At 38.9% G+C, this 25,684-nt stretch overlaps 1 protein-coding gene across 8 annotated transcripts in view; it reads left to right on the top strand.

Moving 5' to 3' along the window:
- Nucleotides 1–25,684, top strand: part of PAPLN (papilin, proteoglycan like sulfated glycoprotein) — a 95,047-nt gene that overhangs the window by 20,280 nt on the left and 49,083 nt on the right. For all 8 annotated transcript variants that reach the window (XM_087921750.1, XM_087921752.1, XM_026709049.2 and 5 more), the window contains 2 exons: nucleotides 6,031–6,093; nucleotides 21,340–21,455. In XM_087921750.1, the coding sequence (XP_087777876.1) occupies nucleotides 6,037–6,093; nucleotides 21,340–21,455 (173 nt within the window). In that variant the 5' untranslated portion in view covers nucleotides 6,031–6,036. Of the gene's footprint in view, nucleotides 1–6,030; nucleotides 6,094–21,339; nucleotides 21,456–25,684 lie in introns of those variants that run through there.

Raw genomic sequence — 25,684 nt, forward strand, 5'->3', positions numbered from 1 at the left:
GATTATCATTTCCTTTGTGAAGACAGAACTGAGATATCTTGCTAATCCTTTCTTTGTTCTGTTCTAAAGTTTGATATTTCAAAATGGTTGAACATGTGCTATATTCTTCTTTGGGGTAGATTTTACATTAGTCCCTTGTGCTGATCCAGATGTTAAAGGATAAAGTTTAGAAAGGAGGTGGAATTAATTACTATTGACTAGGGGAAAACTCCATGTGAAGAAATGAAAAGTGAATATTTCCTGAGAATCTTTCAGACTAAAAATTTGACATATGAAAATAAATGTCAACAAAATATTTCTGCATTAATTCAGACATAAAGTATCATGCAGTCATTTGCAGATTATAAAATCCTATGCAAGTTGTGATCTAGTGTGCACCATCAGTACCCAAGTAGAAATCAGAATATTTTCCCCTATTCAGCATAAATCCTCCCCAGATGCAAGCAATGGCTTAATACCAAATAACCAGGGACATATCGCAACAGCTGTACAATCCAGACTTGGAGAGAAACTGGCACTATCCCAAAGACAGATTTTGGACCAGAGAATCCTAGTTTACAGTTCCTTCCCCCTTCAGTTTACTATCTGGCTTGATAATTGTTCATAGACATCCCTTTCCATTACAGTATACTAATTATTTTAGCTAACCACTGAAACTGATCTCTTGCTAATTTTCAATCACTTGAGATTTTCAAATATCAGCCAAAAATTTACTATACATTTTAATATACACTATATAGTGATAATTTTATTGAACTACACCCGACCCCCCAAATGTGGTAGTACTTGAATACTGCAAATTCCTGATTGTTATCTTTAGCAGCAAGACTATTGCAACCAAGCTTTATTGGTTTGAAAATGTTTTTTATGTTACATCCCAAATAAATATCCATGGTTCTGAAGATATATTCTGAGTTCTGGGATTGTCCAGATGACACAATATCCCATACCAAAACCTTTCTGATTTCAATACAAAACTCATTCCATGTTATTCTAGAGATAGTTCAGATCTTATAGATCAGGGGTGTCAAACTCACATCGTCACGAAGTCATCACATGCTGTATTAGGACTTTCCCCCCTTCGCTAAACCGGGCAGGGGTGGGGCCAGCATGTGATGCATCCAACCTGCGGGCCATGAGTTTGACACCGCTATTATAGATTAAGGATGTATAGACAAGGACTGCTGGGCAGGGAAATAACATTTTGGGTCTTTTATCCCACTCCTCACTAGGGGCTTCAGGTAAGAGAGAGAGCACACACATTTTCCTTTTCCTTTCCCCAACACAAGGAGAGAAACCGAAAAGAAGCAGGATTTCTGTCAGAACTTCCTTAATAACCTTTATTTGTCCTTTTGGAATGTAAGCAACTGTCTTAAGATACTTTTAATGGGCTTGGCTCTATTCATACAAATATCCTCTACTAAATATGGACATTGATGAATGAATTAGAAAATTCCTTTCAGGGTTACTTCAGCATTTCCCCTGCAAGGAAAAGCATGTGTAGATTCTAGAACCAATCAACACCACTCATTTTTACCCAATGGTCAAATACAAAGAACTGCCAGCCAATCATAAATAGAATAGAATAGAATAGAATAGAATAGAATAGAATAGAATAGAATAGAATAGAATAGAATAGAATAGAATAGAATAACAGAGTTGGAAGGGACCTTCAAGGTCTTCTTGTCCAACCCACTGCTTAGGCAGGAAACCCTGTACCATTTCAGACAAATGGCTGTCCAATCTCTTCTTTAAAACTTCCAGTGTTGGAGCATTCACAATTTCTGGAGGCAAGTTGTTCCACTGCTTAATTGTTCTGTGATGAAATTTCTCCTTAGTTCTAAATTGCTTCTCTCCTTGATTAGTTTCCATCCATTGCTTCTTGTCCTGCCCTCAGGTGCTTTGGAGAATGGCTTGACTCCCTCTTCTTTGTGGCAGCCCCTGAGATATCGGAACACTGCTATCATGTCGCCCCTAGTCCTCCTTTTCATGAAAAGTCCTTCTTTTCATTTTCATTGTTTGGCTGCCAGCTACTTATTAGCAGTAAGGAGTAGTCCTTAATGGGTCTAAGTCTACATGGAGGGAAGTAAGCAGTGGGGTGCCACAAGGTTCTGTCTTAGGCCCAGTACTCTTCAATATCTTCATTAATGACTTAGATGAGGGAATAGAATAGCTTGACCCCTTCCTCCCTGTGGCAGCCCCTCTAATATTGGAAGACCGCTATCATGTCTCCCCTGGTCCTTCTCTTTACTAACCAAGCCCAGTTCCTGCAAGTGTTCGTTGTATGTTTTAGCCTCCAGTCCCCTAATCATCCTGGTTGCTCTTCTCTGTACTTTTTCTAGAGTCTCAACATCTTTTTTATAATGTGGTGAACAAAACTGGATGCAGTACTCTAGGTGTGGTCTTACTAAGGCTTTATAGAGTGGTATTAGTACTTCCCTTTATCTTGATTGTATCCCTTTGTCAATACAATTTAGGATTGCATTAGCTTTTTTGCCTGCTGCTGCACACTGGTGGCTCATATTTAGCTGGTTGTCCACTAAGATTCCAAGATCCCTCTCACAGTTACTGCTATTGAGCCTGGTTTCACCCAGTCTATATGTGTACTTTTGGTTTTTCTTGCCTAAGTGTAGGACTTTACTTTTCTCTACATTGAATTTCAATTTGTTAGATATGGCCCAGTGTTCTAGTCTGTCAAGATCCATTTGGATCTTGAGACTGTCTTCTTGGGTGTTAGCTATTCCTGCCAGCTTAGTAACACCTGCAAATTTGGTAAGTTCCCCTTTTCTAAAGCGCCTGTGGGCCAGACAAGGAATAATGGATGGAAACTGAACAAGGAGAGATTTAACCTGGAAATAAGGAGAAACTTTCTGACAGTGAGAACAATCAACCAATGGAACAGCTTGCCCTCAGAACTTGTGGGAGCGCCATCACTTGAGACTTTCCAAAAGAAATTGGACTGCCATTTGTCAGAAATTGTGTAGGGTCTCCCGCTTGGGTGGGGGGTTGGACTAGATGACCTACAAGGTCCCTTCCAACTCTGATTATCTGTTTGATCTGTTTGAACAGCACTCTCTTACTTCTATCAATTAGGTATTATAGATAAAGTGCCTAGGGCCCATGAAAATGTTTGTTTATATGCTGCCCATCTCACTGTCCAAAGTGACTTTTTAAATTTTTCTTTTAATTAGAAGAAATAAAAATGAAGTAAAAGTTATTTATTTTTTAATATTCATTTATTTTCACTCCTTTTAATTAAAAAACAAACACTGAGAAATGCACAAAATTTGAACATCCAGCCAATAATCTTATTTGTAACCTAGAGGCATAGGGCGGCTACTGAAATTTAGTTTACTTTGATGATGATGATTGTATGGTTTATAAATATTGAAAATTATATGAGGTATACTTTTTAATATACTATTCTTTTTATAGAGGGAGGGGCCCGCAAAAGTGACTCGGATCCTACCCTCCCCAGATCTGTACCAGGAATATTTAACTACCTTTGAAGAAATAAAAGCAAAATAAGTAAGCAACCAGTCCCATGTGAAGATGGCTACACCTGGCTCTTTTGCCCAATAAAACCAAGGTACTTCTAAGGCAGGGAAACCAGAGCTGGAAAGCTTGTTTCTTGGAACCCCCTTAATGAAAGCACATGTTCTCCATTTAGTGCAACAAATGGAAACTAATTAATTGAAAGCTGTCCCCTGGCTGACAGAAACATGGAACTCAGATCTGGATTACTCAGTGAAAATTTCCTCGCTTCTCAGCCTGTGGCATTAAGATACTTGACAACTCTTTCAAAGGAACAGAAGATAGTTATTCTAGATCCAACAATGGTGAAAGCAGCAGGGAACAATGCAAAATAAATGTAACAAAAAATCCTTTCCTGAAGGTCTGTTATATACATTATATGTAGAAGGAAATGACAGGGCCATGCCCTTGTTGGAGTCTGATTCTGAGGGGGAGATTGAGCAGCTGACAGGGAGTGGGAGTGTGGCTCCTGTGGCTGTGGAAGACACGGGGGAAGGGCACAGTCCGGCCGGGCATTCAGAGGAAGACCCAAGGCCACACCCTCTTCATTCTAGGGCATGCAGGGAGGAACGGAGAAGGGAGCAATGTGGCTTACGAGAGAGAAGAAGGCCCTGATCCCTTTCATTAGTTGCAGCTGGGAGAACAGGATATAAGTGGGACGTTTGCACACGGCTCCTTGCTGGAAGCAAAGCGTGCTTTATCTTGGTTGAGACTTATCTGCATTTTGGTGTCCTCCTAACTGTGGGTGCTGCATTATCCTTTGAAAGTCTGCAATTTATCATCCTGGCCTGCCGTGGTAATTACTTCAGTGTGGTTTGTGTTGGTTTTTTATTTCTAATTATCTTTACTTTGGGTTCAGACTGCATTTCTGCCCTTCGTAGACTGTTTTTTGAAGAGTTTGTTATCCAGCCGAGGATAATTGGACATTGGGGCCAAATTGGAGGCATTAAAGGGAATTTATTCTACTTTGGTGACTTTGTTATTTTTGTGTCATACCCTGAGGTCATCACAGACAGAGTCTGTTTCAATGCTTGTGATTTTTAGCATCTTGCAGTGTCATCTAGCTACTGTTGTGGCAATATATAGTTTGTCTTCAATGACACACAGTGCAATCACTACACTGTACAAGTAGTCTTTGATTGACACTGGCCAGTTAACCACCATGTGAAGTTTTGCTGGAGTTACAATTTATGACCCACCCTCAATGTTACAACTGCTGCACCATGCAGTCATGTGGTCTCATTTCCAGTGCTTGGCCAACTGGCTTGCATTTGTGACTGGTTTCAGCATTCCATGGCCACATGATCATTTCGTTTTCTAGCAAAAAGCATCCATTGGATAAGCAGGATTCAAATTTTTGATCATGTGATTTGCTTAACATTTAAGTATTTTGCTTAATAATTATGGTGATTCAGTTAATGATTGTCATAAAATGGTCATAAAATTGAATTGGACACACAGTGAATTACAATGATTTATAACCAATATTCTGAGCTCAATTGTGGTTGTAAGTCAAGAATTACCTGTCGTGTGAAAAGAACGAACAGTTTTCAAATGAAAAATTACTTTGGACAGAAAAAGTGATCAGGATTGAAGGAGGGATAAAAAGAGTGTTTAACTTCAAACCAGCAGTCATTTTTCTAGTCCAATTCACTTTTGAAAAGAGATATTGTAATTTATTTTGCCAGAATTTATTGTAGTTCATCAGTTCATTCTGTGATTTATACTGTACTGACCGTGGTTCCTGATATTTATGTTTTGCATGGAGCTCAATAGTGATTCACAGTCAAGTAATGAGCTCCTGGAAAATTATAACCTCTATGACATTTATAAAACTATTCATTTCTATTTTACTCTTTTATCCCTTTTATGATCTTTGTCTTTATTCATATATATATATATATATATATATATATATATATATATATATATATATATATATATATATATATATATATATATATATATATATACATTCTATTTTAAATATATATATATAATTTAGATTGTTTGTAAATAATCCTTGTTACTGTTGTTGAATTCAGAAACAGCACTTGTTAGAGGATGTGTTTTTGAACATAAACAGAGTGTCAGAGAATACTGGATAACTTACAGAATGTCCCATTATATGGAAAATGCATTCACAGCTACTATTCATAATATGACATTATTATGAATAATGAATTACTTATAATATGAAATTATTAGAATACAGAGTATTGACTTAGTCCAAGTACCAATAAATGTTAGCAGACATTCTCTCTGAAGAAAAGATAGACCTAGTAATACATGAAGATTTTTATTACTAAAAAGGATCATTATTGAAAAATCACTCTAAAGTACATTTTGAAGAGGGGAAAGCAGATAACAGAGAGAAATAGAGAAACAGAAACAGAGAAAGAAGCAACCAAGTCACGACAGGGAGAGGGAAACTCCCTTTGTTTTTTAAACAGTTTCTCATTTTGAGATTGATTGTTTTCTTCTTATCATTTGCAGGACACAATGATATTCTTAATCCTACTGCTTACGCTGACAGTGATGTCTCCATCGACATTGGCAGTAAGTATAGGTCTGACTTTCAGAACTAGAATCAAATAAAGGAGTAAAAATATAGGCCAGCTGTTTGCAAAGGATGTGGAATACTAAAATAAAGCTACATGTTGTAGCTTTAGATCAAGGGTCTTCAAACTTGGCAAGTTTAATGTCAGAGTCCTGACATTTAAGACTTGTGGACTTTAACTCCCGGAATTCCTGAGCTAACGTGACTGGAAGAGGAATTCTGGGAGTTGAAGTCCACAAGTCTTAAACTTGCCAAGTTTGAAGACCCCTGCTTTATGGTATTTATCCCCATTCTCCAGCCTGAAACTTCCTTCCCCGCACACAAGTATTACGTTGTGGAAAGAATTAATTCTTAAAAGTAAAAGAACAGTCCTGCTAGGCCATATCAAGATTTATTTAGGGGACATCTTGTTTCCCATTCTGGCCAAAAATATATATACCTTTGGAAAGGATGCAAGGAAGAGATGAGTTTTCATATTCAGATGTGTGCTGCTTCTTGTCTTAATAGGCAGTATGGGAAAACTTGGCCTCTAAACCAAGTTCATAAGGCAGAGATCTCCAAACTTGGCAACTTTAAGACTTGTGGACTTCAACTCCCAGAATTCTCCAGCCAGCTATGTTGGCTGGAGAATTCTGGAAGTTGAAGTCCACAAATCTTAAAGTTGCCAAGTTTGGGGACCCCTGCCATAAAGTCTGCCAGTTAATGTAGCCTCTCAATTATTGCTTTTATAAACTACGATCCGCTGTAAATTTGTATGAATATTCAATGATGTTGGTTGGTGGCTACATTATGGGACTGAAGGAAGAGAAATATAGAAATATGCAGAACATTCTTCCAATGGCACATGCCCTGAAATGAATTTGCTACAGTATTTGCCTATGTGCCTTGAGCAGATGTATTCACAGTGGCACTTTCATTTCCAAGTTAGGAGCAGGCTGACTTGAAAATTATAAAGCATGTAATTGTAATGTAATATAAGAAATAAAAATGGGTGTGCCTTATACACCAGCATGTTTAGACACATGTTCATTAAAAATATGCATTTATTTGAAGTTTGTATCTACCATCCTTCAACAGTTTGTGGAGGTCTCCCCATTCTGTTTCCAGGCTACTTTCTAAATCAGCAAATGATAGACTGTGTTAGTTTTGGCAGTGGCAGGATTTCTTTGCATACATTTTGTAATTATAAGCAAGAAGTAGTTGGTGTTATAATGTACATATATATTTACAAAGTACAGTTGTTTATCGTTTTTCAGGAAGCAGTAGACATGAACTTGCTAAAGTTTGACCTGTCAATTTAAAATTTCCATTTTAAAACAGGGATAGAATCAAGATCACATGAAGTGTTAATACCACTTTATAATGCCTTGGTAATACTGCATTCAGTTTTGGTCGCCACAATGTAAAAAAGATTTTGAGTGTAGAAAGAGTGCAGAGAAGAGCAACAAAGATAATTAGGGGACTGGAGGCTAAAACATATAAAGAACAGCTGCTGGAACTGGGTATGTCTAGTTTAATGAAAAGAAGGATTAGGGGAGACATGATAGCAGTGTTCCAATATCACAGGGGCTGCCAAGCTATTCTCCAAAGCACCTGAGCGCAGGACAAGAAGCAATGGGTGGAAACTAATCAAGGAGAAAAGCAACTTAGAACTATGGAGAAATTTCTTGCAAGTTAGAGCAATTTAATCAGTGGAACAACTTGCCTCCAGAAGTTGTGAATGCTCCAACACTGGAAGTTTTAAAAAAGGTGTTGGATAACCATTTGTCTGAAGTGGTGTAGGGTTTCCTGTCTAAGCAGGGGGTTGGACTAGAAGACCTCCAAGGTCCCTTCCAAACTGTTATTCTATTCTATGTAAATTCTGAAGTACTTAGCTTGTGACCTGTGGGACCGATTATCAAATACAGGTCCTTTCCAGCAAGGTGCCTTCTATATGAGTTTAATCCCTGTCCATTCCTCGAAGTTATTTGATGTTATAGTTCAACACTTCTAGAGATGTCCAAGTTGGGGAAGATGCTTCTGACCAATCCTTGGATTGTACATGCTCTTTTTAAAACATGGGTGGCAAAAGAGTGGCAGTACAGGCAGGAAAGGACCATAGCTAGCAGCACCCAGAAGTACCTTATGGTTTAAATAGCAACATTAAAAAGTGTGTCCATGCCAATCACTTCTTGGCAGGAGCAGTAGAAACCCCATAATACTTATAGGTGACAGAAGCAATAATGCACACCTGGCTGCATTTTCTCAGTTGAAACTAATCTTCCATGAAGCACAGGACTAGTGCTCTCTGAAATGAATATTAGTCCTGTTGTTAAGATATAGATATACTGTTCTCTTAAAGGAATGCTAAATCCGAGCTTAAAAGACAAGTCTTGTGCTTTTTCAAAAAAACGCAGTACATGGTTATGTGGGAAGAAAAATCAGGTCCAAGCTGGGAATAAAATGGAGGCTGCTTAAGAAAGAAGGTTTATTGATGAGTACATCCAACAACAGCATGAAGTTCTGGGACAGCTGACAAAATGGAGTTGGGATAGAGATATACATTTTGGGGCGGGAGGGTTGTGTTTGAGATGGTTCAGGAAGTTGTGCAATGTAGTGAGCTTTGTGTCTTTTACTATTTTAATGCTGGTAGTAAATCCTATGATCATTTCCTAAAGGCCTTGGGGGAATATAAATTCTTAATCCCACCAACTTGGATGGAGCTGGACGGAAGGCCTTTTTCCTTGTGTGTCCAATCACACTTAGCCAATAAAGAATTCTGTTCTATTCTATTTATGAATGATCTGGCCTGGATTTCTTAATAGGCACAACATATCCATCTCTAAAGACTTGAGGTTTCTTCTTGAAGTTATAGGGCTGTTTTCTGCTTTGTTAAGATTTTTTTCCTTTGGGAAAATATAATATTTACATCTTTTAATATTACCCAAAATATTTCATTCTGAGGGGGCGGAGGGGCTTCCCACAGTTACATCATGTAAAACCTGACAAGAACTTTGGACAGATTCCTTTATGGAAGTTAGTTATCTGGTTTCTCATGGAAAATCTAGCCACTCATCCATTTAAGGAATATCAATTTCAAATTTGTACCAAATTCCTGAGGTATATGGATACTGAGAGCTATAACTCAGTTAGCAATATGTAATATAGATAAAATGAGGTTTCTTCACATGCGGATAGATGAGACTCATTAAATCTCATCTTTTGGGGAAAAGTAAATGTACAATACTCAAAATGAGTATTATTCCCAGTTTAATTTGAATATTATTCCCATGAATAATATGAATTCCTCTCAGAATATAAATTAATAAATTATTTGTTTAGAATTTGTTTTATGAGGTTCTTCAATTCCAAGAATATATTTACAGAAAATGCAGTTGCTAGTTAATGGGGTTCGGTTTTCTGAATATCAATTGTGAGAGGACAGGCTGCCTGCAAAATGGTCAGCACCTGGGCTGCTGGTACCCTGCTGGTCTCCTGTCCCTTTAAGAATTCCCCTAGTCAGCCCAGCAGTTGTAAAAGCTGAGCAGACTGGCAGCTGGTTGGTAGTGGCTTTGTTGGAGTGAGAGAGAAGGTAGCTTGTGTTCTGGGGGGGAAACTAAACTGACTAGAAGCAGCCCATGGCAAATAAAAGAGTTACTCTTTTCCAGAAGTAGGACTCACAAAGAGAAATAGTGGAGAAACAGGAGCAGAGATGGTATTCAGCAGGTTCTGACCAATTCTGGAGAACCAGTAGCAAAAATTTCGAGTTCGGAGAACCGGCAAATACCACCTCTGACTAGAGATTTTACAGTATCCTTCCCCTGCCACGCCCACCAAGCCATGCCCACAGAACCAGTGGTAAAAAAAAATTGAACCCCACCATTGAACAGGAGTTGTAGCAGAATTGGAAAGAGTGATATAGTAAACAGGGTGTACTAGCCTTTGAATCCTTGTGGATATTGCCTAGACTCTAGAGGCCAGGTGGGGTTGTTTTGGCTTTCTGGGGTTTTGGAGCCCACTGACCTGGGTACATAGAAAAGAACCTGTGACATGGAGCTATATTATCAAACATATATTGCCAGCTATTGAATATGGAAAGCCAACAAATGGTATTAATTTTCTGCTTTGTGACTTTGTAATATTGGTTAGATGGACTAATAGAACTATAGTATGTCTGAAAACAATTGTATTGGTTAGAAAGCTATGGAATATAATGTCTAATAAAAACCAATTTGACTGCATTCCCATGCTAAACTGACTTGATGGGAAAATCCAACATTTTTTAAAAATGAAAAAATAATATGGATAAATTGAATGAAAGCTGGGACATTGACTTTGGACCAATTGATAGATGATGAATATGAGTTTTTAACATATGCTGTGCTGAGAGACAAATATCTATCAGGTGTAACTCAGTGGCAATGTTTACAGCTACAACACTTGTAAATATTGTCAGCATTTTCAGCAGACATATTAGAACAACTGATTAAATCTTTCAAAATTAAAAAAAACCATTTCTTTTTATAGAAATTTATTAATAAATCATTTAATATGCAAAACTGGAGAAAGGAATAGAATAAAGAATGAGATACTCCTATTTTATCTAGACAATGGGAAAGTATTCTGCTATAAGCAAGAGTGTCAATTAACCTTAATTTACATGTTATACAAGAAAAAATAATAATATATAGAGTTTAGGAAGTTTAACCTTAATTTACATGTTATACAAGAAAAAATAATAATATATAGAGTTTAGGAAGTTTTCCTGTATAGGAAAGGAAAGGCCTCAGTTCTCATCAATAATTGGTTCTAGGAGGTGTGATGGGTACCAAAACTGATGAGTACCAAATAATTTTTTCCCGCAAGAAATAATATACAAGGCACCAGACACTGACAGGTTCTAGGGTAGGCATTAAGTACCAAACAAATGAGTCCCGGGACAAAATTTTCATGGCAGGATGTGTTGAGAACCAAATTCAACGAGTTTCAAAGCAGTTGAGTACCAAGGTACCACTGTGTCTGGTTTCTCCTGCAGCCACATCAAAATAACCATGGGAGACAGTAACCAAGTAGGGGGCACATGTCTGATGTAGTTGATACGACCTGGGCCAACCAACCCCTGAGTATTTCATCAAGCACATCATCAGTGAAGCTTCTTAAATCAAACCTGTGGCAAAATCTGTGTTTGAGACAACAGAGAAAGCTGTATTTTAAATCTCAAATAGTTGAGGCTGACTTTAAGTTACATCCCTTGTGGACTTTGAAGGCAAACTCATGAGGATATCTCATAACAGTTTGTGGGGCATGTTTGTATTGTCATAGTTGGAAAGGCATAAGGATAAGGCCTTAAGCTTGTCCTATCAATGAGCTATGAAGTAGATGGAAACAACGTTGTGTAAAGAAGAGGAGAAATTGTTGTTTTCAAGAAAGTGATGGAACAGCTAAGTGCAAATGGGAATGCACTCTCAGTGAAAGTAACATAGTTAGCAGACACTTTTTTGTTGTGAAACTACAGGTAAATTAAGAAGGCTAGGATGAGATGACTCATTCTCATTTTTTCCTCCAGACAGAAGGAGAAGACATCAATCCCCCAGACAGGAGTAGATATCAGTGAAAAACAACAGAAGTGCTTCTCTAAGAAGAAGACACAGACATTTGCTTTCTATTAAGATAAAGCTGGGATCACTCGCCCTGTTATGCCATAGTCCTTTGTTTAGTTTTGGCTTAGCACAGTGTATGAATCCAACAACTATTGTCTATGCCTCAGTATTTTGTCTGAGCCAACTCATTGTTCCACTCTTTATGGATTAAATAAGCAATGATTTAACATAGTATTGAATCAGTCTGGCTCACTCTTCTTAAGACTTTATTTGAGACTATATGTTTGGAATGGTTAGGAATTGTATATGCCTTCAGATGTGCTTAACTGTCTTTATAAACAAAGAGCAGGCATTACAAAATGGTATAACACCACTTTCTGACTTAAATCATGCTTTACTGCATCCTTGAAAGAACCAAGCCAAATATTGAATACCCAAGCAATTGATCCAATTGATATGTGTTTACCATATTAATCTTAAATAAGGGATACTTCTATATGGAACTGAAATGGAAAATCTCACATTTAGAATGAACAGTTTCAAAGCACTTCCACCCAAGGGCTTTGTACTGTTCCAAAACCACTCTGGATCATTCACATGTTGCTGGCTGGTTTGGCAATTTGGCTCTGCTGCAATTGATTAAAAACTGATTGGATTTGTCTGGATCACCAGAAAGACCAGGCCAAGAATGAACTCCATAGGAAAGCTATAGTTAACTTTATTGAGATTGGTATAATAACAAACCCTTGCAAGTCTGATTGTGCTGTGCTACCTCCTTTCCTAATTTATTATACTTGTGTGAATTAAATGTCCCTCTTAGCTGCTTTAACCTCTTTTTTATTATTTTGAAATTAAGCCTTGTTTTTCTCATCACATTGGTAACAGATCTAGCCTAGTCAAGGTCATCTTCCTTATGCTCTGCAGGACCAAAGCTTATTGTCTGGGGGCTGTGGCTGTTTTATTTTGATGACAATATTGTGATTCTTTGGAGGAGTGGTGCAGTGACCTAGAAGTGGCGCTCTTGCTGAACAAAACTCCACATTGATCACAGGAAGGGCATCCAGCCATTAAAACACTCTGTTAGCACCATTCAGTTGCTGTTGTGGCCGGCCAGTGGCCAGTGGAACTGGCGGCAGAATTGGACAGTGAGGAGGTTGGGGAGGAACATGGGCCAATCCTGGAATGTGGGGAAGGTTCTGATGAGTGTTCTGTGTCAGAGGCAGAGATGGGGCCAAGGCTGTCTGACAGTTATCAGCTGCCTTCTAAGTCAGAGATCAGTGGGGCAGAAGAACAGCTGGAGCCTGTTCCCTTGGTGCGCATGTGCAGAGCTGCCAGGAGAAGGGAACAGTTAAGGAACAAGGGTTGACTCGGGAGTAAAGGCACAGGTGGACGGTAAATGGCCCCTCCCATAGGAAATAAAAAAGAGCAAAAGGGGAGTGGGATTTTGCAGGAGACAATTAGTTTGTTTAATTAATGTGAAGATTTGTTCATGACTCTCAAAAGCCTGATAAAGTCCGTGACACCCTGCAAGGGATTATGGGATTGTTCAATGAAGATGATGATTATTGTGATTCTTTGGAATTTGTGGGTAGCCTGTCTTTCTCCACAGGTGAAACACTTAACTCATCTTCAAGTCCTGGATTTCTTATCACTCCAATTACCTTAGAGGATCTTGTTTGTGTTGCTTCCTTTCAATGCAGTACACATGTGTGAAATTGATAGTATCCAACTCACGGGAGAAATTTACATGTAACAAGGATTGGATTATTTTTATTTTTCTTCCCTAGCAGATAGAATTGCTTTGCTCACACACATACAACATTGGAAGAACTATTGATCATGCTGATCTCTCCATGTTCTCTGTGCTTTGAGGTTAAGCAGAAGTTAGGACAATAGCAGAACAGCTTCCTGACAGTTTGGAGTAATTGAAAGTGGAAACAGCAATGATAGAACAATGCTGGTAGGAATAAGGTCACATGATTTTAATGTTCCTCCATTAAAAAAAAAGTTTTTCTCCCAACAAAAGAGGTTCTTCCCAATTTCAACTTTTGTTTTCCTTTATTCAAGCAGAACAAAGCCTCAGCTTTATCTTGACATCAGTTTAAAATTCAATTATGACAGTGGGTGGATTGTCCTTGAAGACCTGAATGAGACTTCCTGGCTTGTCTATAGACCTCTATGGGGTGGGGGAGCAAGCAGAACCTATTAGAGCAGGGGTTGCCAATCTTTTGCACCTCAGGGACCACCAAACTCATAATTTTAAATCCCATGGACCACTACTATGAATTTTGATTGACGGTGGCTTGCTGACTTTGGTGGGAAAGTCAGTCCTATATTCCAGAGCTGCAATAGTTACAAGACTGGCCCTTTGGTCACCCCAGAGCAGCTCATTCATGGCAGGCTGGTGCACCTGGGTGGAGGAGCTGCTCTGGGATGACTAAAGGGCCAGTCCTTTACTACTGCAGCTCTGGAATATGGGGCCGACTTTCCCACCAATATCAGCAAGCCACCCCGGGGTGGATTTCCCTCCCCTGCCATTGGTCTTATCTTCCAGTTCCAGCTTGTGTGGTTCTACTCAAGGTATAAGAAGGGTGGGGGCCAATGGGTGGGCGGGCCATGTGGGTGGCGCAGCCTTGAGTTCCTGCGGGCCATGTGGGTGACGCAGCCTTGTGTTCCCACACAGCCTGGATTAATTGCTTTGGGGGGTGCTTTGGGGGGGAAATTTCTCTGCGGACCACCAAAATTTTCTCATGGACCATCAGTGGTCCGCAGTCCACCAGCTGGTGACCCCTGTGTTAGAGAATTTGTTGCATGCAGTCCTGACGATTGACTACTTTGGATTATTGTAACTTTCTAGGCACTAGCTAGTCTACACTTGACCTATGAAAATTAATTTATTGTTATGTAGTATGCTGCTCTTTTTCTGCCCCATCATCTGTTTCAACCTTCACTTTCATCATTTTATTGACTTTTCCTTGCCCAGCAGATTCCTGTTTTGTCCAAGTACCTTCCCATAACTGCTTGATAACTCATGGAGTTATTTTGCATTTTACATATGCTTGCTGTCTTTCATCTAAAAAGCTTTTAACAAACCAGCTGCTGTCAGTGAATCAGTAGTTACAGAAATGATGGATTTCTTTACAATTGAAATGCTTTGAGCATTGTCTATACACGTTTATTGACTCCATTTTAAGCATCTTCTGTTTCATCCCTCACTTTCATCATTTTATTGACCTTCCCTTGCCCATTAGATTCCTGTTTTGGGCAAGTGCATTTCCATAACCACTTGATAACTCGTGGAGTTATTATGCATTTTACATATATCTTTCATCTTGAAAGCTTTTAACAAACTAGCTGCTGTCAGTGAATCAGTACTTACAGTAAGTGACTATAAGAAATGGGTTTCTTTACAACTGAAATGCTTTGAACATTGTCTATACACATTTATGGATTCCATTTTAAGCTCATGGCAAATAAGTGAGTTTCATAACTTTATATAAAGATTGGATATGGTCCTTTACTGGGTACCTAACCAACCTTTTTACAGAAACTCCCATATCTCTTTGTGGCAAGACTTTTATGGTCTTAGCCCAAATCATAGTCAAAATGCAATCTAGGTCTGTTTGGTGCCTGAAGAAACCTTTTACAAAATTCTTTTTTTTTCTGAGGTTTTTTTCCCTCAGCTAACAAAATATACTTTACATTTCACACCCTAAAATTCTACCATGGATGTCCATGTTTGGAAAATAAAGTTCTTTTCAGTGCTGCCTATAATATAATCGTAGCTGCAGCTTAAAGTGGCTTTTAAAAGAAATAAATAGAAGATGCCCCATTAGCCATACTTGCTAAATAGACGTTCAAGTTACATTCAGAAATCAGAACCACTGAATACAAAAAAAAAAATGATGTCAAATGATGAGGTAGGCTATTACATTTGTATCCTATTGATAGGAGTTTGACAGGCATTCTCTCACCACTGATGGCACTAATGGCTTTGGGACAAAAATATACTATATGTAGCCCTTCTGGTGTTAACTTTTTATGTTCTTAAGAATGAATATTTTCCAGTGAGTTTAAACATGCTCAAGGGTGAAGTAGAAACAATATTATTTATTAACATTTTACCCATGTCTGATATCCTAAAAATAATCACCAAACGAGATGTTGGCCATTAGCACATACTTCTGTTATTTTCCACGTAGCAGCCATGAGGAAGCGTGAAGATTCAGGGTCTTGAGAAAATTTAGCCTTTTCTTTCTCTGCCAAAGTTTCAACAGAATGCCTCTTGAAATACGTTATTTGTATTTCAAGGGAAGATCATATCAGTGCCAGTGAGGGATTTCTTTGATCTTTATAATCTTTTTGTATTGTAGCACCTGCTGTTTGGAACAATCTTTCCCCAGATCCCCAAATTCTTTAGGAAAGCTTTAAAAAACATGGTTTCTCCCTTTCCCTGCACCGGGTCAGGATGCTAGATAACGTCATCTTTGCTATTGTTGGTTTTAAGGCTAAATTTGCCTCCTACTTGTGAGTTGGACTAAAACTTCTAAAACTGTAGGATTAGAATACCTGCCAGTCAAGTGAAAGGGAATTACATTGTATTGAAATCTACATCTTCTTGGCAGTTTTTAGGATCCTGCACCTGGGTCAGCAGATTAAGATTCAACCCATGCTTCCTAAACTTTTACCAGCTGTTCCGCTTGTACCAGAACAAAATAGGCTGGTTTGTGTCACTTCAGATCTGCTTGTTCTTTTGACATAATGTTTCAAAACCTTGAATAAAATCATGGTTAACACAGTCCAGTAAATGATGCCTTTCGTATACAACAGTGGCCCCCAACCTTTTTTGAACCAGAGACCGGTTTCACGATTATTTATTCTTCCACGGACCGGTACCTGAGTAACGCGAGACTCCACCGCCATCGGGACGGCTCTTCGTTTGAAGCCGCCCCCCCTTCGATGAAACTAAGGTGTGAGCACCCAAACGCCGCTTTCCAACTGAAAACCCGGAAGCACTTTCCAACCGGAAACCCGGAAGCAACCGAAAACCCGGAAGCGCCATCGAAACAAGATGGCGGCGCCCAAGCTTTGCGGCCCAGTAAAAAATGATCCACGGACCAGTACCGGTCCGGGGACCGGTGGTTGGGGACCCCTACTATACAACATACAAGATCACCTTCACAAAATTTACCTAATACAGCTTTACAGTGAGAACAAAAAAATGAATAAGTTCTTTATAGGTAAACAGAAATAACTTTTTCTTAAAAGGGTTAAAAGAGAGCATGCACATATACCCATTATCACAATATTCCTTTCCAGAATAAGATACATTATGGAAGACTTAGGAATGGAATAGTAAGCTCAAGAAATAAAATTTGGTGAGGGGAAAATGGAAATCTGGCCATATTTAGTTTATATCAACATCTTTCACTACTCTTCTCAATACTTTTCTGTCCTTGCAAACTCCTCCTGCTTCCACCTTCATCCATTTCCCAATGATCTCTTGAAAAACAAAGATCTGTTCTGCATCCTGCTATCCAGTGGTGGGATTCAAAATCTTTTACTACCGGTTCTGTGGGCGTGGCTTGGAGAGTGTGGCAGGGGAAGGATACTGTAAAATCTCCAGTCAGAGGTGATATTTGTCGGTACTCCAAACGACTCAAAATTTCCGCTACCGTTTCTCCAGAACTGGTCCGAACCTACTGAATAACACCTCTGCTGCTATCCTTGCTAAAGCCGCACTGGATTTTCTATAAGGAATTCATTCTTATCTTCATTGCCATCAGAATTCTGCCAGACACCTTCGCAGGCACACTTGAAAAATTAATCCCTCTCTGCTTTTTGCATTCCACAGGATTCCACAGTCGCCTTCTTCCAATTGTTGGGCACAAAAACTGTCTTTACCCACAAAATGAAACAAGTGCAGCCACTGCACTCCATAAAAATGCAATGAGCAAGTTTTCATGTTTCTCCAGTTACATCATCCGCACCTGTAGCTTTACCATTTTTCATTAACCTGACAGCACTTACAGCTTTTTTTTTCATCCATTATTTCTTGGACACTAAGCTGCCATCAACTCTTCAGTTCTGTTGTATTGCACTTCCTTTTGTTATTTTTAAGCCATTCATTCCTTATTACCTGTTTCCAGGCCAATTTTTTTACTATTGTTAAACTGTTCTGTGTTTTCTCTGCTTGTTTCAATCTTATCCAATCCTTGCTCTTTGAACACATTTTTGCAAATATTTTCTGTATTTATAAGCAGTATACTAGGTATTTCCGCATTTTTTACAACTGTCACTCCTATAGCTTTATGCTTGTCTCACATACAGACTCTTTCAGTTCTTCATTCCTCCGAAATATATTTTTCATACTTCCCATTGGTGTAATTCCAAATCCTCCTGTGATTCCTGTAATTTAATATTTTTCATTCTCTTACAAATATTCTCGTTTTTCCACTTCTTATACTCCCTTTCTATCTATTTTATGGGTAGACAAAAGATTTATTTTCCATAAAGAAATCTTACTTTCTAGTTTTGTTGTTGTACTGTTTTGGTACTTTTTTCACTTCTTTCATTTTATTTCTTTCATTTCCCCCACTATTCACCAAATATTAACATCACCAGAAATAATGTGTTCCTCATTTGGTAGCAAGCATCATTCTTGGATCTTTAATTCTGCCAAAACTTTAACATGCAAAATAAAACGAAGCGTACTTATATATCCATTGCCTTTCGATGGGTATGCATGAACAGACCTAGTTTCAAGTCACATGTTCAAAATGAACACACTTTTGTCTAAGCATATTTTCCACACATCATTTTCACTCATTCTTGGGTGTCTGAAAGACCCAATAATATTTCCTATATTATCATCTTGTCCTTAATCGTCCATTCATGTCACTTAGCAGATGTCGTGGTTATCAACTGATAGGCCCATTGATATTTATTGCTACCTCCCATCATTCCCTACTTATAATGGGGACAGTGTTAGGCTATTCTGGCAAAACTGGAAATATTGCAAGCACAACCAAAGCCCAGTTTTACCATAAACATGTGGTGGTATTCGACCAGTTCTGCCCGGTTCGGGAGAGCCAGTAGGAGCGATGAGCAGTGGAGACCAAGCCGGTTATCTCTGCTGCTTTAATGGCTCTGCTGCTGTGCCCAACCGCCCGCCCGGCCTCCCGTACTCACCTTTATCCGCTGAATCTGAAGCGCAGCTGCTTTGCACGGCACAGAATAGTGCTGCGCGGCAGCTGCTGAAGCGACCGGGAAATTGTGCAGGCTTGCACGAGGCGAGGTAGAATGCCTCTGCACCTGCGCAAAGTACGCATTTGGCGCATGTAAAGTGTGTGCATGCACACAAAGTGCACCCACCAAACCACGCCCACCGAACTGATGGCAACAATATTTGAATCACACAACTTGTTTACTCTATTATATGCAAATTAGGATCTTTAATCTAGAAACTGCAGAATGATTAGGAGATACAGTTGTATATTCTCACACTTCAGAACATATTAGGCAAGATACTTATAGTGCTTTTTAAAAAAATAATCCAGCTTGGAGTTTCAATTTGTTAAACTAAAATTTAACAAGTTTCAGTTTCAGTATGCACATGTAGACAACATTTTGGAATGGAATTTGGTTTTTACACTTTTTGTCTGTTTGAGATTTGGAATTCTTAAATTAAATCTTATTCATATACAGTTTGAAATGTGCAGGATTACATAAAATGAATGAAAGGCCAGAAATATATAGTGGTTGGTTCAGAGGCACCTATAGAATATGATCGTTGTTATGTTGCAATGCTTGCAAGTTATGTCCCTTACTTGCAACGTCACAACACACATACAAAATGGGTGAAGCTTGCAACATCACAACAGTGTAAAGCTTATTTCATCAGATCTGCTGGAATGAAGTGTGGTGTTGTAGGAGAGAAGGGGCTCTTTCCAGAGAGAAAAGAAACATTGGAGTTTGGAATCTGTGGTGTGCGGGAAAAGACATTTCACAGGGTGTACCTAATATGCAGATAGTTGCTTTAGTCTGGCAAGATTTCTGTCGATAGAAGAACCATAAAGAACTACTCAGAAGTAATTTCATGTTTCATTCTTGATGTCAGCCTTGGAAGCCATATTTTACTTGGAAGCTTCTAGGCTGCCACATTTGGATGATGTTAATTGGAATGCTGACACATATACCCCACACTTGTCCTCCTTCCCCAAGGACCCTTCTGAGTTAGTCTTAATTATAGCCAAGAAGATATTTGGCCAGGACCCAGTGTTTTTCTGGGATTTCTCAAAATAAAGAGGAAACATGGGTCATCATTATTATTACAGTTATAATAAAGGTAAAGGCAAAGGTTTTCCCTGTCCAGTTGTGTCCAACTCTAGGGGCTGAGGTGGTGCTCATCTCTGTTTCTTAGCAGAGGGAGCCAACATTGTTCAAAGATATCCCTGTGTTCATGTGGCCAGCATTACTATATGCTGAGGTGCATTCCCACCAAATTGGTACCTATTTGTCTACTCTCATTTGCATGCTTTTGAACTGCTAGGTTAGCAGGAGCTGAGGCATGTAACGGGGACTCAGCTCAGGTTTCATCCTAGGCTATCAATTTTCCAGCTGACAAGCTCAGCATCTTTAACCTCTGAGCCATCGCACCCCTTTTCAGTTATTATATTAACCATAAATTGAAGAGCTCTTTTTAGATGAATGTGCTCAATCATTCATCCCTTATTACTCTCCTTATTACTTGAGTATCCTTGGACATGTCAAGGGAGAAAATGTCCACCATGGACTTCATAAAATGAAAAGAGCAGGATTTACTTATGAATGCTAGCAACATAAACCAGGTTTTTAAAAAAATGAATGGATTTCAAATGTAATTTTCAATCCTCTTTAAGTTGCCATATAAATATTTTGTAAATGTAATGAGCAACAAAAATAACCTTAAGGAACAGGAGGAAAAGTTGCAACCAAGACAAGGATCAGATAAAAAAAAAAATCAGAGTCCAGGTCAGAAATGTAATTTGAGAAAATGTCTCAGACATGTCCCTCCCTAGTTCTCATGAAGAAAAAGGGGAAATGGAGGTAAACACATTCAGACTTGCAAGATTCTATTGCTATAAGCTTACACTAAAAGTGGTATCAGCTTGCAGATTTTCGGTTTCTAAGTCTGTTTACCTTGGAAGGCTGACAAAAACTATGTCAAAAAGAACTTTAGAAGATAATCTGGTATAGACACCTCACTCTTTTAATTGTTTTTTGGATTCCTAAAAAAACCCATACATCTTGCAAAAGTAATCAAGAATAGGTGATTCTCTGAATTCTGTGCCTTTCTTCAACTATTCATTGATAGACAGATAACTCTTTTTTTAACCGAAACAAGATAAATCTTTTATCTTCTCCCTATCCAATGTGTATGTATGTGTGTGGAAAAGTGTACGGGACAAACTGATTCTCACTTATAAGATTGTGAGTTGCAGCATACTATTTCTTGAGCATGGATAGAAGTACAAATCGTCTCAAATGTGCATACCACTGAGAGGCAAAAGTAGGGGTGAGACAAATGGTGTTGTCATTGTCCTTCAACCATATCATATTGTTGGAAAGTATCTTTATGATTCCAAAATGTTGATCCTCTTGCTGTCTAATGAATTGTTCTTACAGGCTCGAAAAGCAAAGAGGCAAAATGACTTCTGGGGAAGTTGGGGAGAATGGGGTGAATGCAGCCGGAGTTGTGGGGGAGGCATCAGTCTTCGGCAAAGGCCCTGCTACTCACAGAGGTAATAACTGTTTCCTTTACAATTCAGTTTTATACTCCTTAAGCTGTCTCATTTACAAGAAAGGATAGAACAGATCTTGTATGGAACATTAAGAATTATAAAACATTAGGCAGATTTCTGAGGCCAAAAGTTGCCTATCTATTTAATGGGAGATGTTATTGTCTTGTTTAGTTCCTAATGGTGCTTGTTTGGATTATATTTAAATATATTGGGGGTCTGGGTGACTGCAAGAAGTGGCAACATATGGGAATGAAAAACATAAACTGGAGGATGTAACCATCATATACCAACTTAGTGTTAATGACTGTCACATGGCATACCGGTTATGTTTTCTTGATCAATAATTTTTTTTGGATAACTAAATCAATTTGTAACTTGATTTATCCTCTGCTCCAAGCTATTAGACACCTTTAGGCAAGCTGTTGTCTTTCTCCTCCCATTAGTAGTTTGAAAAGGAACATCAATGTTGGTTTTGTTGAAAGGATTAAAGTTACAATGCTCTGAATAATCAGCATTACACAAATACTCAAAGTAAATAGCAGCAAAACTTATAACAGGATGCGACCTTTTATTTTGATTCTGGCCACAAGGGGCAGAAATGGACTTGAAATAAACTATATTTCCACAGTTTTAGGTTGCAAAGTCCCTCTGAGTTTTGCTCAGGATTAGCAATTTTGACATCAGCAAAATCCTGGAAGGCTCAAAGATTTTGTGCAGATGTTACCTTTCTGTTAAAAGAAGAAAGGTAGAGAGATGGAGGAGGAAAACTGATTATTTGGGAAGAAAGCACAAAAACATTTATTCCCCCCCCCCAGCAATTTGGATTTGATGTCTTCCCAAGTCAATGCCCATGTGAGGTGTGAAATAGCTTCCCACTCATTATGATGCTACTTGTTCATGTTTTCCTTCTTTGATTTATTCTACACCAAACCTTCCAAGAATGAGATGATTGTGATCATTCTAATTTAATTAACTAAAATTTATTTTTAAATTGTTTATACCATTGTACATTTTAAATTTGCCTTGTAGTCTCATGTAGTGGAAAATTAACTTGGAAATTGTTTGTGGCTCTTTCAGGTATAAATATCTTTATAATAACCAGATCTAAACCCTGAAAGAGTCTCTTGACAGTTACGAAGCTGAAACTCTGAGTTAGAGCTGCTTTGTTTGTAGGCATAGTAGAGACATTGTAAGCATGGCATTTTGCAGATACTAAAAAAAGCCTAGAATGTTACATCTGTATAGCAATAAAAATGCCTGAGTCTCACATGCTGGGGCAAGCAGAGCTGCACCCATTAGTTGCAATGTTCTGGAGGATATGTACTAGTCTTGTATAAACAAGGCCAGACATTAAAAGTGTTGAATGCTAACGTAACAAATGTTTGTTAAAAATCAGTTTGTCCTAAGGTATTGCGAAATTACTAGATATGTCTTCTAGATGAAGGTCTCTGCCATCAACTCTCTCTCTCCTTTTTTTTTTTTAATCTTTAAATTTGCACACACAGAGGATTTAAAACCAGGCCCCTCAATAATAACATGTCTGAAGATTTCATTGCTTTATTTTTGTAAATGTTGCTGGGAAGATCTGGTTTGGGAGGAGGAGGGGGTTGCTATTTGTTTTAACCAGGGAGTGTCCCCTTCTTTTCATTTATTTGAAATCAGGGAGAAGTATGTTTGCTTACCCATAGAAAGAAAAAGAGCTTTAAATTGCTTCCATTGCAATCATGGAATCATAGGATTGGGAGGGACTTTGGAGGTCTCCTAGTCCAACCTTCTGCCCAAGGCAGGAATCCTTATTCTATCCAGGACAAATTATTGTCCAATCTTTTCTTTAAAACCACTGGCAATGAAGCACCCACAACTCTGGGAAGCAAGCTGTTTCACTGACTAATTGTTCTCAATGTCAGGAATTTTTCTTTAGTTCCAGGTTGGATCTTTCTCTAACCAGCTTCCACCCATTGCTTCTTATCCTGCCTTCAGGTGCTTTGAAGAACAAATCAATCCCCTCTTTCCTGTGACAGTCCTTCAAGTATTTGAAGATGTCTATCATGTCACCCCCTAAGTCTTTTCTTTGTTAGGCTAAACATATCTACTTCCCTTAGCTATTTATCTTATGGTTTAGCCTCCAAATCTCTTATATTTGTTCTTCTCTGCACTCTGTCTAGGACAGGGGTTGCCAACCTTTTGGACTTCAGGGACCACCAAACTCATAATTTTAAATCCTGCGGACCAGAGACCCTGGGAAAATCCCCCAAAAAGTCTGCAGGAAAATTCCCCAGCCCGTTTTCCTACCGATCGATCATTCTTTATTTGGGATCACAGGATACCATCTCCAGCTCCGTTCTTGGGGAGAGAGAGAGAGACTTTTGGCTTCATGCAAGGAAAGTAGAAGAAGCAGCATAAGTCTTTTTTTCTCTCCCCAAACTCTGCCAGAAATGAATCTTTGTCGCACCAGCACAGTGTCTTGGAGCAGGATTTGTTGCAGGGTCTCAAAGACTCATTTCTGGCGGAGTTTGGGGGAGAGAAAGAAAGACTTTTGCTGCTTTCCTTGTGTGCAGCCAAAAGCAGAAGAAGAAAGAAGTGGAAAGAAGCAGCCCAGTGACCAGGCCAGGTGCATGGGGTAAGTGGGGCAAGTTCCCCTCTCTGCCCTTTCCCCCCTCCCCTCACTACCTTGTGTTGCTCACAATGCAAGTGACACAAGCCTTGTGTTTCCACGCAGCTGGATTAATTGCTTTGGGGGGGTGCTTTGGGAGTGACATTTCTCTGTGGACCACCAAAATTTTCTCATGGACCACCAGTGGTCCCTGGCCCACTGGTTGATGACCACTTCACTGCTGAGCTAGGCACTGATAGGCACTGTTGTTGCCTATTCTGTACCTGTGCATTTGGTTTTCCTTCCTAAGTGCAAAACCTTATTTTTCTCACCACTGAATTGCACCTTGTTGGATAGGGCCCAATGCTCAAAGTCAAGGGTGTCAAACCTGCATCGTCACAGCATCGTCACATGATCTATCGCGATTTTTTCCCTTTCGCTAAACCAGGCATGACCGTGGCCAGCGCGTGTCGCATGTGGTCCACGGACTGCGAGTTGTCAGCCCTGCTCAAGACTATCAAGATTCTTCTGACTCTTGAGTCTATCTTCCAAAGTGTTAGCAATTGCACCCAGTTTGGTGTCATCTTCAAATTTGATGAATGCCCGTTCAATCCCTTCATGTAGGTCTGGACAAAAATGCTGCAAAACATTGAGCCCAAGACAGAATGTTGAGATACACTGAATACTTCCCTGAATGTAGATGTGGTTCCATTGAGGACCACACTCTGGATGCGCTTGGTCAGTCAACTGCAAGTCCACCTGGTGGTGGCAATCAAAGTTATAAATTTGGTTTAATCAGGTCTGTGAAGAGTGTGCCCCCCACATATATATGATATTGCTGTGAGAAGAGTCTCTTGCGAGAAATACTAAAAAGATTACGAGCATTTCCCTAGTCTGATAATTGAACAGTAAATTCCTAAATACATTTAGAAAAACAATTTTAAAATTAACCACTTAAAAAATATAGAGAGAGAGGAACGCTGGGTCATTTTTTTTCCTAGTCTTTCAGCAAGCAAAGATGTACTAGATGTTTGCATAATTTTGACCTTCCAATTCAGAAAAATATTCTTTATATAACTCAAAAGCTTATATTCACTGTTTAGCCCATGGAAAAGTATTGTTTTTCTTCTTATTATCGGACCAATATTTGAGTGATGCCATTAAAATTCATCAATACTGTAGGCAATCTCTTAACTGAAAAAAAAATCAATTTTTCCATAGAAGTGATGTCTGCAGGAAAGTCCTTTGGATCCTGTCCAATAAGTAACCACTATGACCTTATGATAAAACTTGGATCAACCTTCCTCAGATGGGGGAAAGGATTACAAATACATCGGAACAGCAAGTCCAGAACTCCCAGTTGTGTGGCCAAAGAAAGAAAGCTCATGGTATCAAGAAAAGTTCATAGATTTGAAAGAGTATTTTCCAAAAGTGTGGCTCTACATTCTCTTTTCTTGCCCTCAGTGTCACTGACTTCAGTAGGATTGGCACATGCAGGAATCATACAAACCTGAATTCTTTCCACTGTGTTCACCTGTTTTTCAGCCAAAATTGGCATCAGAGGAAATTGAACCATCCCTTCCCTGAAGCAAACTGTGTACTTCCCATTGCAGTGAATTTACACGATGGCAACCAC

Source organism: Pseudonaja textilis, chromosome 1 (assembly GCF_049901715.1).
Source record: "Pseudonaja textilis isolate UNSWEBS1 chromosome 1, rPseTex1.2, whole genome shotgun sequence".
Lineage (NCBI taxonomy): Eukaryota > Metazoa > Chordata > Lepidosauria > Squamata > Elapidae > Pseudonaja > Pseudonaja textilis.